Below are 20,069 nucleotides of genomic sequence, written 5' to 3' on the forward strand. Positions count from 1 at the left end.
TTTATGAAGAAGATGAGCTCAGTGGTACTGTCCTCCAGACTACTTGTCTTCTTTGTTCTAGGAATGCTTCTTGAGGGTACTATTTTCTCTCTTGTTGTATGTGAGTTTGAGGTGCAGTTGGTCTTTTTATGGGGACATTTATCCCTTCAGGCTGGTTGGCTCTAAGGGTCAACCTTGATTTTGTGTATTACACACTGTGCAATGTCTGTCCTGTAGGGCATATTTATTCTCCACAGTGTCTGGCACCTGCTAGACTCCAACTTTGGGTGTGCTGCTTGAGTAGGTAGTTGAGTCTAGGGTTGGTGCTGTCTGCCACCAACCAGTTGTGTTGGATCTAGTTCTTCTTGGGTTGGCATCACCTGTTGTTTATAACCCACTGTGGGCTACCAGTCTGCAGATACTTCACTTTTTGCTGTTTTTGTCTGCATTTTTTGTGTCTGTGTACTGTGGGAGAGGCCAACCTTTGTATAAGGATCAGCTTTCTCCTGCTCAGCGATGACAAGAGCTCCATAAAAGCCCCAAGCTCTAAGAGTTGTCTCCACTTTTCAGCTGCTCCTCCTCCTCTTGCAGCTGCCTGGTCTTCTCACAGAGTCTTCTGTAGTAAGACCATAGTTTGGGCTCAGACTGACCTCACCCAACCTACCTCTCTACAGCTTACACGCTTGGTGGGTTAGGGCAGCTGAAGTTGTGAATACAACATTTGTGGGACCCGCTACTTCAGGAGTCTCTTGGTCAGGGACTCAGTACTGGGGATGTGGCCTGTACTCCAGAGCTTGATTCCTCAGCCACTTCTGGATACTCAAATTTTATTTCTCCCCAACAAGATAAGAAGCAGGTTCAGACTGAATGTGGCTGACAGTCCTCTCTGCAGAAGTTTTTCAGCTGGTGAGACCTCGATCTCAGGGAGGAAGACTGAGAGAGTCCTCTCCTGGGGCTGACTGCCCCTCCCAAAGGTGGCTAAGCCCCTTGACCAGATCCAACAATAGACTCAGAGAGACCCATACATTAAATGCCCATGCTCCAAGCCTCTCTCCCTTTCCCCTGTGGAATTTAGCTTAGCAGGACAGAATATCCAGCGCCCAGGCCGGCTGACTGTGAAGTTCCACCCTATCCAATGCACATGAGCCACTGTGCTAGTGTTGATCATAGATTAGTGGAACTCACCTCAGCTGGGCCTGGTGTGAGGAGATTTTCCTTAGGATATCACTCTAGCAGGGGTTGTTAGGTCCTGAACCAATGCTTCCCACTGCTGGCCTCTGGATGTGCCAGCCCTGGACCTCCCAAGCAGGAACCCAGTGCAGACCAGTGGGAGACACTGCCCTTGACTGGCCCTCAGCAGCCTTCTTGTTACTACAAGCAATTCAGTTTGTGGCTGCCTCTACTGGGCCCAGGTATACATGGAAATACCAAGCTGCACTCCTAGGCTGGCTTTTACCCACTCTGGTCCTGGAGGAAAGTCCACTTAAACAGCCAAGTTTCCCTGAGTCTTACCTCATGCAGCCTGTTTACTGGCTGCTTGTTGGGCTCAGCCACTGAAAAAACCTCTGCTAGAGTCTAGAGCCTGTGACAGTTCAGCAATTAGGAAGGGTGGTTGGTGTGGCTCAGCCTCTTGGCCCCAGGTGTCAGTCTATCCAGTCTTTTTTCACAGACCTCAGTAGGGTGAGGCCCGAGGAGTCCAGTGGGTGTGGCCTCTAAGACCCAGAGGTGTGGTTTGCCCACTCTCGGGACAGATTCAACTGAGTATCCAGTGAGGTGGAAGTATCAGTCATAGACTTGGATGAGTGTGTGTGTGGAGGCTGGGGAGCTCCAGTCTCAACATCAGAAAGCTGAGTCACTGACGCTCCCCCTGCTTCCTGGCATCTCCAAACAACCCGTCACCATCCCTGGAGTAGGAGAGACTCCCGACAGCGGAGCAGCTGCTTTTCCCCACACTGATGCTGCACATAGGGGATGCTCTGCCCAAAAAAGATGGCGACTGCAGCATTGGAGAATGACTCAGCATAGGGGTTCTGGTGGCCGTCCCCCACAGTGTCTCTACCTGGGCCTCCAACTTTACACTCTCCTCCTGCAACTCCAGTACCCTCAGCTCTCCCTCCACCAGAGCCCTGGGTAAGTGGCTGAGAAAGAGGTTTTCTGTGCAGGCCCTTTAAAACAGAGTCTGCATCTGAGAAATGTGTCTCTTTCTCGTGGGCAGAAACCCAGCTCTTTTCATAGCTAAATGCTATCTGGGTGCCTCTTCTAGGCTCTGGGGCTTTAGGCTGGGGCTCTGGGCCTGGGGCTAAGGACCCATATCTCTCAAGGCAACCCACTCACTGTGACAGTCCCTGCGAGCCGCCTCTCACTCCTGGGAGCTGGGGAGCCCTTTCTGCATCTCTGCCCTTCCTACCAGGATTGCTGTAGCTTCTTCGGTGATCCTTGGTTACAAATTTCTCTTAGTTTAGTCCAAAGTTGGCTTTTCAAGATGACTGTTCTTAAATTAAGTTGTAATCCAATTTGGTCCTGGGAGGTGGCAGTTGGAACGTCCACCTACTTTGTCACCATCTTTCTTCCTCTATGATTTTCTTAACATTTTCTTTTCTCTAACTTATTATAAAAATGCAGTGTATAATACATATAACATACAAAATATGTGTTGATCAACTATTTATGTTATTGGTAAGACTTCCAGTCAACAGGCTTTTAAGTAGTTAAATTTTGGGGGAGTCAAAGTTATGTATCAATTTTCAGATGGCACAGAGTGTGAGGGGGGTGATCAGTGCCTCTAAACCCCCATATTGTTCAAGGGTCAGCTGATCTTGGCAGAACCAAGACTCTGACCCAGGTTTGTTTTACCTTAAATCAATAAAGTAGATGCTATTATATGAGCTCTTGAGTTCTGAGACTCATGTAATATTGTCTCACTAAGCAGCTTCTTCCTCTATAATTCTGCAGCAATACATTCCTGTTGCTTAAGCCACCCAATCCGTGGTACTTTGATATGGCAGCTCTAGCAAACTCAGACACATATTTATTATATTTCACTCAGTATAATATTTTGACTAGATATGGATGCCTATACCCACCCCAAATCCTTTTCCCTCAGAATTTTTAAAGTCTTGCTCCTTTGATTCTAAAATTAAATAATGCTGCAGAGAACTTCAAAAACTTTCCAGTTCCCAATTCTCTCTGTGTAACCTGTTTTCCTCCCATGGAAGCCTGTCCCCAGTGTTCTGACCTATCACAGTTATGTCTCTTGTTGTGGCTCTATGTTTATCTGTTATACCGGGCACCCTGTGGACCCTTTCCACTTGAATACTCTTATCTATCAGTTTAGGGAAGTTGTCTTGACTGATTCTTAAATTTTGTAGATGGTTTGTTTTTCTTCTCTTTCTGGAATTCCTATTTTTCAGATATTGGACTTCCTCAGCTGCTTCTCTCATGACTTTATCTTTTTTCTCCATGTTGTTCTCTATAACTGAAATATTTCCTCAGCTTATTTTTAATTCTGTTGAGTTTTCATTTCTGCTCTCATTTTGTTTGCATTTCTAAGAGCTATTATTTTTTTTAAATGTTTTGGCTTTTCAAAATCATAGTTTGAGCTTTCTTGTACAATTCCATATCTTAATTTTCTGTGCATAATGGCTTTTTAATTGAGATATAATTGACACATAACATTAATTTCAGATGTATACTATAATAATTATATTTGTATATGTTGAAAAATAATCATCACAATAAATCTAGTTAACATTTGTCACTATTCATATTTACATTTTTCCCCTTATGCTGAGGACTTTTAAGATTTACTCTCTTAGCAGCTTTTTAAATAAAGAAACCATGCTGTATATTACATCCCCATCACTTATTTATTTATTTTCTAACTGGAAGTTTGTACCTTTTGACCCTTTCTCCCATTTTGCTCACCTTTGCTATCCCCAACTCCCTACCTCTGGCTAACGGGTCTGTTCTCTATCTGTAAACTTGTTTTTGTAATTTTTTAAGATTCCACATAATAGTGAGGTTATATGGTATTTGTCTCTATTCATCTGACTTATTTCACTTAGCGTAGTGCCCCAAGGCACGAGTGGCAAGATTTCATTTTTTTCATGGCTGAATACTATTCTGGTATATATATAATATATATATAGTGGATTAGTATACCATGTTTTCTTCATTCATTCATCAACGGACACTGAGAATGCTTCTCTATTTTGGCTATTATAAATGGCATTGCAGTGAACATGGGGTTGCATATATCTTTTCAAGTTGGTGTTTTTGTTCCCTTCAGTAAATACCCAGGAGTGTAATTGCTGGATTATATGATAGTTCTATTTTAAATTATGAGGAACCTCCATACTGTTTTCCACAGTGGCTGTACCAGTTTACAGTCCTACCAACAGGGCACATCTTCACCAACACTTGTTATTCTTTGTCTTCTTGATAATAGCCATTCTAACCTGTGTGAGATAATATCTCATTGTAGTTTTGATTTACATTTCCCTGATGGTTAGTGATGTCAAGCACCTTTTCATGCAACCTATTGGCCACCTGTGTGTTATCATAAGAAAAATGTTTTCAGATTCTCTGTCCATTTTTATAAATTAGAGTTTAATTTTTTGCTATGGAGTTGTATGAGTTCTTCATATATTTTAGATATTAACTCCTTATCAGATATATGATTTGCAAATATTTTCTACCATTCCATAGACTACTTTATCATTGTGTTGATATTTTTATTTTGTTTATTTATTTATTTGCTATGCATATGGTTTTTATTGTTCCACTTGTTTATTTTTTGCTTTTGTTGCCATTGCTTTCAGTGTGAAATCCAAACTATTGTTGCCCAGACCAGTGTCAAGGAGCTTACCACCTACATCTTTTTCATGTCTTATGTTTAAGTCTTTAATCCATTTTGAGTCAACTTTTGTATATGGTATCAAATCCAGTTTCATACTTTTGCATATGGCTGTCCAGTTTTCTCAACACCGCTTACTGAAGAGACTGTCCTTTTCCCATTCCATATTCTTGGCTCCCTTGTCATAAGTCAATTAACCTTATAAGTGTAGAATTATTTCTGGGATATCTATTCTGTTTCATTGCTCTATTTGTCTGTGTTTATGCCAATATTATTCTGTTTTTGATTACTATAGCTTTGTAATACAGTTTGAAATCAGGGAATATGATGCCTCTAGATTTGTTTTTCTTTCTCAAGATTGCTTTGGCTATTTAGGGTCTTTTATAGTTTCATACAAATTTTAAGATTGTTTGTTCTATTTCCATGAGAAATACTATTATAATTTTGATAGAGATTACACTGAATCTATAGATTGCTTTGGGTAGTATGGTCATTTTAACAATATTCTTCCAATTCGAGAGCATACAATATCTTCCCATTCGTTGTGTCTTATTCGATTTGTTTCCGCAATGTCTTATAGCTTTTGTTATAGGTGTCTTTTCTTACCTTGGTTAAATTTGTTCCTTGGTACTCTTTTTTTTTTTCTGAAGTTGGAAACAGGGAGGCAGTCAGACTCCTGCATGTGCCTGACCGGGATCCACCCAGCACACCCACTAGGGGGTGATGCTCTGCCCACCTGGGGCGTCGCTCTGTTGCAACCAGAGCCATTCTAGTGCCTGAGGCAGAGGTCAGAGAGCCATCCTCAGCGCCCAGGCCAACTTTGCTCCAACGGAGCCTTGGCTGTGGGAGGGGAAGAGAGAGACAGAGAGGAAGGAGAGGGAGAGGGGTGGAGAAGCAGATGGGCGCTTCTCTTGTGTGCCCTGGCCGGGAATCAAACCCAGGACTCCTGCATGCCAGACCAACGCTCTACCACTGAGCCAACCAGCCAGGGCATCCTTGGTACTCTTTTTGATACAATTATAAATGGTCTTTTTTTTTATTTTATTTCTGATAGTGTATTATTAATGTATGGAAATGCAACAGATTTTTGTATATTGATTCTGTGTTCTGCAACTTAAGTGAATTTGTTTATTAATTCTAACAGTTTTATGGTAGAGGTTTTAGGATTGTCTGTATATAATATCATGTTATCTGCAACTAGTGACACTTTTACCTCTTCCTTTCCAATTTGGATGCATTTAATATATTTTTATTGCCTAGTTTCCCTGACCAAAACATCCAATACTATGCTGAATAAAAGTAATGAGAACGGGCATCCTTGACTTGTTCTTGATGGTTAGAGAAAAGGCTTTTAGCTTTTGATCGTCAAATATGACCTTAGCTGAGGGCTTGTCATATATGGCTTTATTCATTTTGATTTTTAATGGATTTCTTTAGATGCCTAGTAGTCTTTGGTTGACTGGCTGTATGTAAGAATAGGAAATGTAGCCTGACCAGGTGGTAGCACAGTGGATAGACCATCGGACTGGGACATGGAAGACCCAGGTTTGGAACCCTGAGGTCACTGACTTGAATGCAAGCTCATCTGACTTGAGCATGGGCCCACCATCTTGAGCATGGAATTGCTGGCTTGAGCTTGTCCTTGGCTTGAGCCCAGAGGTTGCTGACTTGAAGCCCAAGGTTGCTGACTTGAGCCCAGGGTCACTGGCTTGAGCAAGAGGTCACTCACTGTGCTGTAGCCCCCAGGTGGAGGCACATATGAGAAAGCAATCAATGAACAACTAAGGTGCCACAACAAAGAATTAATGCTTCTCATCTCTCTCCTTTCCTGTCTGTCTTCCCCTGTTTGTCCCTTTCTCTGTCTCTGTCACATATACACACACAAAAAAAGAACAGGAAATGTAAAACGTGAGTGTAAGTTCAGAGTAGCAGGTAGGGCCTCCCACTGTGGGCTTCACTGTAGGAAAATGGTTTCTTATGGGAGTCTCCAATGTCACTATCTTCAGATCTTTCGTCTTAGGCTACTCAGGTTCCCCAGAGGAGAATTTGCCAGCCTTCTGCCTGGAAAGTCAAGACCTAGCTGCCAATATTCTGGAGCCTGAGGGAATGAAGATAGCTGGGAGTCTCAGCTTCCAGGATGCAATTGATCTTTCAGTGTTCACTATGGTACCTCTACCCCTACCATGCTCGATGTCTTACAGTTAAAAGACTGCATTGCCCTATAAAAACAAAACAAACACCAGATTCTAGTTGTCTGGTGGAGTACAGATGAGGATAAGGCAGGGGTCCCCAAACTTTTTACACAGGGGGCCAGTTCACTGTCCCTCAGACCATTGGAGGGCTGGACTATAAAAAAAACTATGAACAAATCTCTATGCACACTGTACATATTTTAAAGTAAAAAAAACAAAACAGGAACAAATACAATATTTAAAATAAAGAACAAGTAAATTTAAATCAACAAACTGACCAGTATTTCAATGGGAACTATGCTCCTATCACTGGCCACCAATGAAAGAGGTACCCCTTCTGGAAGTGTGTTTGGGGCCGGATAAATGGCCTCAGGGGACCGCATGCGGACTGCGGGCCGTAGTTTGGGGACCCCTGGGATAAGGACATCTTGCATCTTTTTCTATTTGTTTGTTTGGTTGTTTGTTTTGTTTTGTGACAGAGTCAGAGAGAGAGACAAGTAGGGACCAGCAGGAAGGGAGAGAGATAAGAAGCATCAGTTCTTCATTGCGGCACCTTAGTTGTTCACTGATTGCTTTCTCATATGTGCCTTGACCGGGGGGCTAGAGCAGACCGAGTGAACCTTTGCTCGAGCCAGTGACCTTGGGCTCAAGCTGGCGAGCCTTGCTCAAACCAGATGAGCCTACCCTCTAGCCAGCGACCTTAAGGTTTCAAATCTGGTCCTCCACGTCCCAGTCTGACCCTCTATCCACTGCACCACAGCCTGGTCAGGCTTGCATCTTTTTGAACAGCTTTTAACCAGCACCCATTCTAGCATCCCATTTATCTTACTTTTAGAGATCGCTGGTGCCCCAATACTAAAATTTTTATGAGATTTTGTAGCATAAATATGAGTGTTCTTAGTTTTCCCCAGAGCTGGCTTAGGATTCAGCCTTTTCTGGTCTCTTAAGTCTGTTACCACTTATTTGTCTGCTTTACACATTCCAACATTTGCCTGCTGTTGTTCTTTGCTGTCTTTGTTCCCTGAGGATTTATTTAAAAATACACACACACTTTCCTATTATTGTTATGGCATTTTGAGAGAGAGGAAAAATGAATGCAAGTGTTTAATTTTTTATCTTTATCTGGGAGTCTCAAGAGGGAAGTATTTGTTGGTTTGTATTTAACATTCAAATAGCAAAGATAATATCAGGAAGTACAACTGGAAATGACCATCGGAATAAGAAAAATGTCTCACATTGCTTTATATTCCAGGTGTTTATCACCTTAATCCTAAAATGAGGTTTGCAAATCTTTACCAAACAGTCAGAATTCTGAATATTATATATTTACTCTGATAATTATCTCATTCTTTTACTCACAACAAGTACACTCAAGATAAGAAGTTAGTTATAGCACTGTGGTAGCCAAAAGCCTATAAAAGCTCTCAGAATACCTCTTGTCACATAAAAAAAATTAATTGGTTGCTTTGTTCCTTAGATTTCTATTAATTTGAGGACATAACTTAAGTGACAGTTAACTACATCACCTTTGCTCCTCCTTGTTCAAAAAGAAATCTCTATTTAAAACCTAAGTAAGAAAGTTTGCTGGAATATTTATTTTCAGCCTTCTTTACATTGGCAGGCTTGGGGCAGTGTTCAAGCAGACAGGGGTACAAGCCACAGAGCCTGGGCCCAGGCTCAGCACTCACACAAAGATCACTTCTGCCACATTCTGTTGATCGTAGCCAGTCATAAATCCTACTTGGATTCAAGAGGTGGAGAAATTGACTCTTAACTGTTGATGGAGGAGGCAAGAAATTCACATAGGTGTGTGTGTGTCAGGAACAGGAAGAATTATGGCCTTTTTTGCAATCTACCACTGTCTTTCTCTGGTAATAACTTATTCATATTTTTACCACATAGAAAATATAGTCATTTCCATTTTAGGATCCCCAGGGTCTCATCTCAACATGGCAACAGGCTCAACGTCCAGGATCTCATGTTCCAACATTAGAAGCGACAGTTATAATGACAGCTGAGAGCTTATTGAATGCCCGACAGTGGGCTCAGCAGAGCTTGTCACCTCACCTGTTTCTACAGAAACCTTATAAGAGGTACAAGCATTATCCCCATTTTCACAGATGAGGAAACGGAGACTCGGAGAGAAGTTGAGGGGGATGGTCCTGACACCACATAATACGTGACAAAGCCAGGGGTTAGACTGAAGCCGTCGCTTCAAAGTTTTAAGGGAAAACAGGAGTGATGTTGGGGCTAAAAGACACCTCCCTCCTCCCCTAAAGGTTCTCTGTTTCCTTCACTTTTAAAGTCCCATATTACTTTATAGGTTGAGGGTGGCGAGGTGAGGAAGACTCTTGGAAGGGAATGTGCCCTGAACTGAGGCTCAAAGAATGATTAGAAGCAAAGAAAGCTTCCCAAACAGAGCAGCTCCCGGGCTGATCCCCAGGAAAGCCAGCCTCCAGGAGGCATTCTGACCCAGCAAGGCAGGGTGATGGTGTGGCTAAGATGACAGTTTGTGGAGCCAGACTACCTGAGTTCAAATCCCGGCTCTGCCTCCTATTAGTTGAGTGATTTGGGGCACATCACTTAACCTCTTTGATTCTTCACTTGTAAGATGAGGCCATGCAGTACTTAACTCCTGATTTAGTGTAAGGATTGAATGAGGTAACATATCTGCAATGCTTAGACTAGCAGCTGGGCCAGGCTCTATAAGTTTGCTCCCTCTAGAGACTCTCCGGGCTCCAAGTACAAGGTAGGCGTAAGGAACAGGAAGACCTGATCTTGAAGCTAGTCTGCAGTGCTTATTTCAGAGAACTATTACATGAGCTCACAAAATGTAATGTTAGCTAACGAGGAGGAGGCAGAAAACCATGCAGTGGAGGAGGGACATGGGCTTTTAGCCCAGAATGTCTTGTCAGCCATGGCCATGTTTATCAGCTCTCCGTTATGATCTGAAATTGTGAGTCCAAATGGGCTTTTTTATTTGTCCCCTGTTTCTTTATGACATCTTTATTTGGTATTAAAATGTAACAATCTGTCTGAAATAATGTGAAAAAGCATAGGAGGGTAAAATGACAGGAACCACATTTGAGGTGACTCTTGGTTTTCCCTTCTTCCTCTTTGATGCCATAAAACATTTTCGGGAGACCCTAGAGAAAATAGAAGATCAAGGCTGTGACTTCTTCATTTACCCACATAGCATTTATCTCTCATCCGTCAAGTGAAATTACCTTTCTCAGAGGACAATATTCTATAACAAAATCCAAGAGAAGTAACGGTGAGAGGGAAACACTTCCCTAAGGAATCAGTTCAGATGTCTTCATATTTTGTTTTCATACATTTTGTCTTCATGTCTCTGGTCTTTCTCTCCTTTATATGTTATCCCAAATTCACATTCCCAATTCTATTCCCAAACGAGGCACCAGGCTGGACCACCCTTTCTCCAGACCGGTTTTTATCTCTTCCTCCCATCATTTGAACAACTCCTGAGAATATGTCTTCTTGAAGAAAAGCAGCCCTGGCCGGTTGGCTCAGTGGTAGAGTGTTGGCCTGGCGTACGGGGGACCCGGGTTCGATTCCCGGCCAGGGCACATAGGAGAAGCGCCCATTTGCTTCTCCACCCCCCCCCTTCCTCTCTGTCTCTCTCTTCCCCTCCCGCAGCGGAGGTTCCATTGGAGCAAAGATGGCCCGGGCGCTGGGGATGGCTCCTTGGCCTCTGCCCCAGGTGCTAGAGTGGCTCTGGTCGCGGCAGAGCGTCGCCCCGGAGGGGCAGAGCATCGCCCCCTGGTGGGCAGAGCTTCGCCCCTGGTGGGCATGCCTGGTGGATCCCGGTCGGGCTCATGCGGGAGTCTGTCTGACTGTCTCTCCCCATTTTCAGCTTCAGAAAAATACAAAAAAAAAAAAAAGAAAAGAAAAGAAAAGCATTTTGTAGCAATTGTTTTGCCAACATAAATCCCCATTTCCCTACTTACTGTTATTCAAAAATCTCTACCCATGCAATGTACCAGGTACTCAGTAGGTCCGGGGACTACAGATACCAGGATGGTTCAGCTTTTTGTCCCGAGTGAGCTCACAGTTTTCTGGGGGAGAGCGGAGGTGGATTCTGCCCATCTCTGCCCTACGATCATGTTCATTTCTTTTATGGTTTGTCCTCCCCACTAGCCTGTTAGCCTCTCAAGGACAAAGATTTTATCTGTTTGATTTACAATTGTATAATCAGTCCATTAAGAGTGCCCTCAACACACATTTTCTGAGTGAATGAATAAAAACAAATAAATGACAGTATAGAATGAATGTGTTTTCGAGACAAGAAAAAGCTCAGGGGAGAGAGTAGGGAATTGTTTTCGTGCCAGGAGGGCAGTTGGAGGAGTGGGGAGACTTGCTGGGGGAGGTGACTTCTGAGTTGGATTTTGAGGGCGATGGCTACCAGCACTGATATGCTTTGCATGATGTCCAACTCATACAAAGTGCCCAATAAAAGTTTCCTGAGCGCTCTACAATGCATGGAGCAATTATAATTACAGTATCATTTAACACATTCCTGGGAGGGAAAGACATGGCTAATTCATGCTGTAGTATGTGGGTCTGGAAACTGTATCTATCACCTGGAAAACTCTCAGTAGCACAAGAATACCTGCTGGACAACCCGAGGTCATGGTGGGTGCACATGAGCCATGTGGGAACATCTGGAGGCTGCGTGGGCCGCTGGCTGAGAGAGGGGGTCTCATCCAGAAAACATCCTGGGAAAGGAAGGGACAGTGATTTTTAGAGACTCACCTCACTCCTGAGCCAGACCGGAGCTAATTACCTAACTCCTGTTTCCACCACCCAAGCCAATTTCAGATAATAAAACTCCTGAAAAATCAGGGTGGTGGAGAAGAGAGGAAGAAATAAAAACCAAATGCATTTTTAGTTGAATTTATTTAATGACCATACTGAGAAGAAAAAAGATATGAGGCCTAGGCTTACTATTTATTTATTTTAAGGCTTCTTAATTTTGTCCAGTTCTGACATATTGATGTTAATGCTTAGGAGACTGAGGCCCTAAGTACCGAGGTTTAGGAGCCTGCTGCCCCTGGTGTGACCTCTGGGGCCTCCCGTGCTGCTCTAGACGTCCCCTCTCTATGACTGATTGCAGACACTGCAGTATGAATCACACCAGATTATGTCAGATCAGACCCCTCACCTCCAGTTAATCCTCAACCTGTGCTTTCCGTGTATGTGCAGCTTCATCATCCACAACAAAGACACTTTCTTCAACAACGCCACAAGAAGTAGGATCGTACATCATATCTTACAAAGAATAAAGTATGAAGAAGGGAAAAACAAAATTGGTAAGTAGTATATTGGTAAATGAGTAAAAACCCACATGTGGTTTTGGGGGATTATAAACTTTTTCCTTTGGTTTTATTAAGCTCATATCCATTCTAGAAATGCTCATCATTTGTGAAACCTCTTAACTTTTCCCTTGGTGGATTGTTCAAAAGTGTAAAACCTTCACAGCATCCTTAGATCTTTTTTTTTTTTTTTAAGCGTGTTCTCTCATGTAGCTAAGGTCCTGGAGAAATTCTTGGAATTCTGCAGATATTTATGGAATGGCCATTATGTGCCCTGCACTGGGCTAGATGTTGGGGAGATGAGTGCAGTTCTCTCCTGGAGCTTATGTTCAAGAAGTTAAAAGCAGACTATAATTATAGTAAATAACATGAAACAAAAATTTTAATGGATGATGTTTCAGAGAAAGGCCAGGAAGGGGTGGGAGCAGTTCAAACTGAAACGGAGTGGTCAAGGAAAGCTTCACCGAGAAGCTGAAATCTGAACTAAGACGTGACAGAGGGAGCCAGAGCGGGCAGCCGGAGAGGTGGACGGGCAGGCGTGCCCGGCGTGGAGGCTGCAGGCGCGGGCCTGAGCTCTCACGCAGAAGCAAATTCTCCAGATAATCGCCTCCCCCGTTGAACAGCCTCCACGATTTATATTTTGGACATTTTTCTGAGAACTGTTCCATATTACATTACCAAATTTCCTGCCTTATTAAACAGATTATTGTATTATCAGGAAGATTTGGGTGGCTTTGTTCGTATCTCTGTCCCAACAAGTTTTTTATCGATAGTTTGAATAATGACCTGTATCAGTCACTGTCTAATCAGGAGACAAAGATCCCACATATTTTGAAGAGGGAAAGTTCAACGTAAGAAATGAACTGTGACAGGGGATTGGAATAATGGAGGGTTGTCTAGTAAAGAGTAAGAAGAACCCTAAAGATTGCAGGAATAACAGGTATTGGGAGCTGGCACCGCCCCTGGGAAGACTCACACAACAGAGCTGAGATCCAGACCTTGTTGGACGGGGCGCAGCTGCAGTTCAGTAGGCAGCAGAGAGTTGGCCGGAGTTCCGTGCCCGCAGGACTCTGGGAATCTGCCCTCTCCAGTCGGTACTGGAACAAGCTGCCTGGAGGGGTTCCAAGGGAGACATCCGCTGGGAGGTAGTGCATCAGCAGCATATTCTGTGAGGCCGTTCAAGGTACCCCTGCCCTTGGGGAGGTGCCATGTGCCACTGGCCACCATGCGCTGTAGGAGCTGGGTGCCATAGAAGCCTCATGCGGCAGAAGCCTGCTGGGAGGAGCATACTGGTACCCGGGAGACAAATTCCGCCCTCCTCCAGTGTCCCTCCAGGGCCTCTTGCTAGCAACACTTAGCATCATATCGTCTGGCAAAGGAGACATGTTTTGATGTCCAGCTCCATTATTGCAAAGTGGGTGATGCCGTACTACATTTGGAGTGAAGGGGCAATACACTGATGACTGGGATATAAGAGCATGCTCAGGAAGTTTTCAAGTGGGGTGGAGACTGGAAGGAGGCATTAAATATGTTAGTCATTGGCGCCAAGAGCCTAGCTGATCTCAGGGATCCGGGAATCTCAGCCAAATCCGACAAGATGACATTTGGTAGTTTGTACATGTAAACTCTTACACACAAATTCAGCAAAGCAACCACTCCGGCACTGTGGGCGAAATGTTGCTCAACATCAGGAGAGAAACTGACTTGAGAGGTTTAATTGCATGCAGCTCAGTGTGAGTCACTAAGTGTGATGAAGCTGCCAACAACGGCTTTGATACCAGGCTGCATAAATTGGAGTATAATAGGGAGAAGTAGACAGTTACTTAGTCCAGATCTGAATAGTATTTTCAGTGAGAGTCAATGTTGGTGAGAATGGTGAAATTGAACCTGATGTAGGGCTGTCTTCACTTCAGTAGAGAACACCCTTGTGTTCTCTGCCGTAGTCATCCATTCCCTACACATATCCTCTGCACAGAGTCCTCCATGACCATTCTAGCTAACAGTAGTCTCTCCTCTGAATTCATCTGGCAATTGTTTTTGTGTGTTTATGTGATAATTAATCATTTACAACTCTTAATGTCTTGAATTATTTATTTTCAATAACATTATGAAAATTCTACTTTTTGATGTGCTAAATAACTTAAATATTACATTAATTGCTTTTTTTATATTTATCCCTTATTTGTCCCGGTGACTTTTAAAACAAGCCTAAGATGTACTACACTTAATTGCTTTTTACTGATTGATTAATTTTAGAGAAAGAGAGAGAGAGAAGCATTCATCTGTTGTTTGACTTTAGTTGTGCATCCACTGTTTGCTTCTCGTATGTGCCCTGACCAGGGATCAAACCTGCAGCCTTGTCATTGCAAGAGGATGCTCTAACTGACTGACCTAATTGGCCAGGGCTACACATAATTTTTATCATACTTTTTTCAGTTAACATTGTTTCATGAACATACTAGAGAACAAGTGAGTGGAAGAGAAATGATTATGGCAGTAGCTATGCCGGATTATTTCATAAAATGCAAATAATTTTTAAAACTATTGTCTTGGCTGATATAGGCATTATCATGTGCAGTATATTCCATAACCCACTATGACACACTAGTGTGTTAAGGATCTTCAGCTGAAAACTGCTGGTCTAGATAATAAGCTCCTTAATTGTGACTAAGTTGCTTAATTCGTTTATATCATGATTGTCTAGCATAGTATCTGGCATATTATAAATATGCTTGTTGCCTTGAATTGAAAATCTTTTAATGTGATCAATGTCTAACCATAGCATCCTCATATAGTCAAAAACTGTGTATAATGAGGCCGCATAGCAATTACTATGTTTAATTTTTCATCTCAAAAGGTGAGATATTTTTACAACTAGTCAAGATGGAGACAAAAGAAGGCCAGAGTCAGTGAATTTTAAATGTTCTGAAGGAACAGAGGAAGTATAATATTATCACTGGTAAATAGTCTTTTTTTTTTACTAGTTTTCTCATTTGATGAAAAATTGAGAATTCTATTCAAGAACCCCTAGTGCTTTGGAAATAAGTAATGAAGAACTGGAAAATTAGAAATAACCATTGATAGAGAACATTATTAACCCAGGATCTGGCATTATACTAAAAGATATGGAGTAAGATTGCAAATGCTCTGTTAACCTGATGTGTCACTGCCACCTTTGGTTTCATAAATAAAAGAACATACTAGAAAAAAAATTAATTTTTTGAAAGGATTAATGTTTACCCAACTTTATTTTCTGCCTGAAACTCTGTCTGAAAGTGGCATCTTGCATGAGCCAGTATTAATTAGAGATAACAAAAAATACTAATTCGTAAACATGAGTCATAAGAGAATTCCAGTGGAGTGTTAAAATACCACTGTGTAAGTTTTTCAGTTTCACTCTGAATGTATTACAACTGGGAAAATCTAACCTGTTGAAATTCATTTTCAAAATAGAGCAATTGCTAGATCAACAGAGATTTATTTGACAATAACAATGCATAAAATAAGTCTTGAGGTTGATTTGTATTTCAAAATTGGTGCTCAGGAGGGAAGTTAGCACACTGATAGGCATCTAATATTGACTACAGAGGTCATCATCAGAGTTTCTTCTTAGGTCCTTGTGAATCCTAGGGTCTATATATTTTCTAATGTCTGGGATGTTTGAAAGTTATTGATGAGATGTGTGGAATTCTCAATAGAGACCCCAGGAAAATCAAAGATTCCTACACAATTATTTATTCATTCATTACAAAGGTATTTATTGAGGGCTTCCTGTATGCTAGACAAACTACAGAGCCCTACAGATATTTGTATTTCAAATGCTTTTCTTAGACATTTAGTGTTAAAGTCAAGCATCTTAAAGCACATTACTGTGTTACTATAATTAAAAGTACCTAAACATTGATTGATCTTCCATCAGTACAAAGTAAATCAGTACATGTTCCATTTTCTAGTTAAGCTAAGACTCTGGACTCTAATCAGTATCTAATCATGCAGAGCATTTCTTTATAAATCACTTGAGAAGCATCCTTCCAGTTATCCTCTCTGAGCTACATTTCAGGAAGTAGTATAAATCTTGATCTGAAAGAATCTTTAAAAACCAACAGATTAAGCTTCCACTTCTGGCCAAGATGGAGTAACAAGATTTTCTGTCCCACCTGAAACAATAAAAAGTGGGAAAACAGGGAAAAAAAGTATTAGAAAACCTGATTAGCTATATATTATATATATATATTATATATATATATATGAAATTAAATTTATAATTTAAAATCTTCTTACAAAGAAAACTGCAGGCCCCAGATTATTTTACTGGTGAATTCTATTAGCATTCAAGAAAGAAGTAATACTAGTTCTTCAAGAGTCTTGCACAAAATTGTGGAGTTATGACTTTCTCATCTTATTCTATGAAGGTAGTATTACCCAGGTACCAAAATCAGGCAAAGACAATAACAAAAAAAATTGCAGATTGATAGCCTCTATGAATATAGATACAAACATTATAAGTAAAGTTTAGCAAATAAAACCCAACAATATATAAAAACTATAGTGCATTATGGCCAAGTAAGGTTTATCCAGGACTGAAAGTATTCTGGCTTAGTATTTGAAAATCAATTGATGTAATTTACCATATTTACAAAGTATAAAAAGGAAAACCATATGGTTATTTCAACAGACACAGAAAAAGAATTTGACAAAATCCTACATATATGCTCTGGCCAAGCAGCTCAGTTGGTTAAAGTATTGTCCCAATACACCTACATCACAGGTTTGATCACCAGTCAGGGCACATACAAAATTCAACCAATGAACAAATTGATCTCTCCCTCCTTCTCTCTCTCTTTCTCTCTCAAATCAATAATGTATTCCTGATTTTTAAAAAAACTCAGCAAAATACAATAGGAAGAATCTTTCTCAATTTAAAAAGTGCATCTATGAAATACTGATAGGTAACATTATAATTAGTGGTAAAAGACTGAATGCTTTTCCCCTTAGATAAGGAACAGTTCAAGTATGTCTGCACTTGCACTCATTATTTTATTAGCCCCTGCAGTAAGACAAGAAAAGTAATGAGACATCCAAATTGGAAAATAAGTGAACTGTCTTTATTCTCAGATGACTTGATCATCTATATAGAAACTCCAATATAATCCACTGAAAGTCTATTAGAAGTAATGATTTTAGCTTTGTTGCAAGAAACACGATTAATATACAAAAGTCAATTGTATTTTACAAAGCAACAATAAACACAGGATTCAAATTTTAAATAAAGACAGTGCCATTTACAATAGCATCAAAAACATGAAATATTTAACTGAAAAAAGATATGTTAGACATGTAATACACTGAAAACTACAAAACATTGCTGAGAGAAATATTGTTAAGATGTCAGTTCTCCCTAACTTAACCCACAGATCCAAAGCAATCTCAGTCAAACTCCCAAGAGTGTGTGTTAGGGAAGTGGGGAATTCACAAACTGATTGAGAAATTAAAAAGGAAATGAAAGAACCTAGTAGAGCCCAAAATAACTTTGAAAAATAAAACCCACACAAAATGGAGAGTTAAAGTATTAGTTACCTGCTTTCAAGAATTATTACAAACTTACAGTAATCAGGAGAGTATTGTATCGGTGTGAAGACAGATAAGTGGAACAAAATAGAGAATTCAGAAGTGGAGCCACACATATACGGACAATTGATTTTTGACAAAGGTTCAAGGGCAGTTCAGTTGATAATTATCTTCAACAAATGATGCTAGAACAATTTATACCTAAATAATGTACTTGAATACATACACAAAAATTAACTCACATGGATCATAGAGCTAAATGAAAACCTAAAACTAAAAAATACTCTAGGAAAAAAATTTTGTGACCTTGGGTTAGGGAATTCTTACATATAATACCAAAAGAACATTCATAAAAGAAAAAAAATGGGTAAATTGGACTTCACAAAATTAAAACTGCTTTTGTACTATACTTTTAAGAGAATGAAAAGAGAAACCACTTACTAGGAAACAAATTTTTCAAAACATATGTCTAATGAATGACGTCTAGACTATGAAACTCGATAATAAAAAATTTAATTGGCATAAGATTTGGACAGACATTTCACAAGAGAAGATATACTGATAGCAAATAAGCACAAGAGAAGATTTCACCATCATTATTCACTAGGGAAATGCAAACTGAAATCACCAGCTACCACTACATGCCGACTAGAATGGCTGAAATTAAAGACTGACCATACCAAGTGTTGGCAAGGATGTGGAGGAACTTGACCTTTCATAAACTGCTGATGGAAGTATAAGATTGTAAAAACATGTCAAAAAACATTTGACATTTTCTCAAAAGTTAAACATATATCTACTGTATGATCTAGCCATTCCACTTCTATTTACCCAAAAGAAATGAAAGGAGATATCCACACAAAGACTGGCATTTTTTTTTGTAATAGCTCAAGGTTAGAAACAACTCAAATGTCTCTCATGAGGGGACTAGATAAACAACGAATATGATATTTAGATCATGTAATAGTACCCAGCAATGAAAAGAAATGAGCTACAATATAAATGAATCTCAGAATAACTATGCTAAGCAGAAAAAGTACTGTATGATTATATTTATGTAAAACTCTGGAAAATGCAAGCTACTCGACAGCAAGCCGATGAGTGTTTGCCTTGGCGATGGCTTCGGGAGGAGTGGGAGATGACAAAGTAGCATGACAAAACTTTGGGGTGATGGATATGTGTACTCCCTTCTCAAACTGGACCGTTAAACATATGCCATTTATTACGTATAAGTTACCTCAATAAAGCTGTTTTTAAATTTTTTTCTACATATTCAACACCCTTTCCTCATTTTATGGATGATAAAATTGAGGCCTGAGGACAAGAGGACTTTTCCAAAGTCACACCACTAGAATAATGTAGAGGAGTTAGAGTTGCCCTTCTGGATAAAAATAGAAGAGCTCCTGGTGGAAAATTATGTGTTTGAGGTGATAAATTTGTCCATTTCTCAGCACATTTCCACCTCTTACAAGGCCCTGTACTGGGTGTGCTTCCTTGTTTTCTGTCAGAAAATTCCAGTTCCCTAGCTGATAGCAACTTTCTGTCTAAACTGTGGGTGTTACCAAGTGAGTTTACATCACTTTTGAAAAACCAGATGGTTTTCTCCAAAGGGTACCACCGTTCAATTGATCTTGAACATTGTGAGAATTGAAACTCAATATTAATTCAAATTGGACTTCTTGTTGTTTTAGGTCTGACTCGTTTGCTTACCAATGGCTCCTATGAAGCTGCCTTCCCTCTGCACGAGGTATTGTCCCGCGCCTCCTCCTCCAGCCGCTGTCCGTTTCTGGCTCTAAACCAGCTTCTGGGGATACTCACTAACTGAATTTGTTAATATGACATTTATTCAGAAGGAATTTATGTAATTTGCTCAGTAGATAATTAGGCCTACTTGCCTTGTGACACAGCACAGGTTGGTTTATTTGTTCTTTTTCTGTAATTGCCAGAATACTTGAATCAGGAGTCACTCAGCTTGAATTCAGAGGAATAGCTGAGGGACTTCAGGTCATAAAAGTAAAGAGACATTGAATATTTGTATGAGGCACCTGAAACGTAATAGTCTTTGCAACAAAAAAATTTATAGTTACAGTGGTGCCTTGAGATACGAGTTTAATTCATTCTATAACTGAGCGCCTAAGTCAG

The 20,069-nt window shown here is 40.7% G+C and overlaps 1 protein-coding gene across 4 annotated transcripts in view; it reads left to right on the forward strand.

Moving 5' to 3' along the window:
• Positions 1 to 20,069, forward strand: part of ANO4 (anoctamin 4) — a 428,231-nt gene that overhangs the window by 328,092 nt on the left and 80,070 nt on the right. For all 4 annotated transcript variants that reach the window (XM_066262603.1, XM_066262613.1, XM_066262620.1 and 1 more), the window contains 2 exons: positions 12,250 to 12,356; positions 19,619 to 19,674. In XM_066262603.1, coding sequence (XP_066118700.1) covers positions 12,250 to 12,356; positions 19,619 to 19,674 — 163 coding nt within the window. The remainder of the gene's footprint in view (positions 1 to 12,249; positions 12,357 to 19,618; positions 19,675 to 20,069) is intronic.

The sequence above is a fragment of the Saccopteryx bilineata genome, chromosome 1 (assembly GCF_036850765.1).
Source record: "Saccopteryx bilineata isolate mSacBil1 chromosome 1, mSacBil1_pri_phased_curated, whole genome shotgun sequence".
Classification (NCBI taxonomy): domain Eukaryota; kingdom Metazoa; phylum Chordata; class Mammalia; order Chiroptera; family Emballonuridae; genus Saccopteryx; species Saccopteryx bilineata.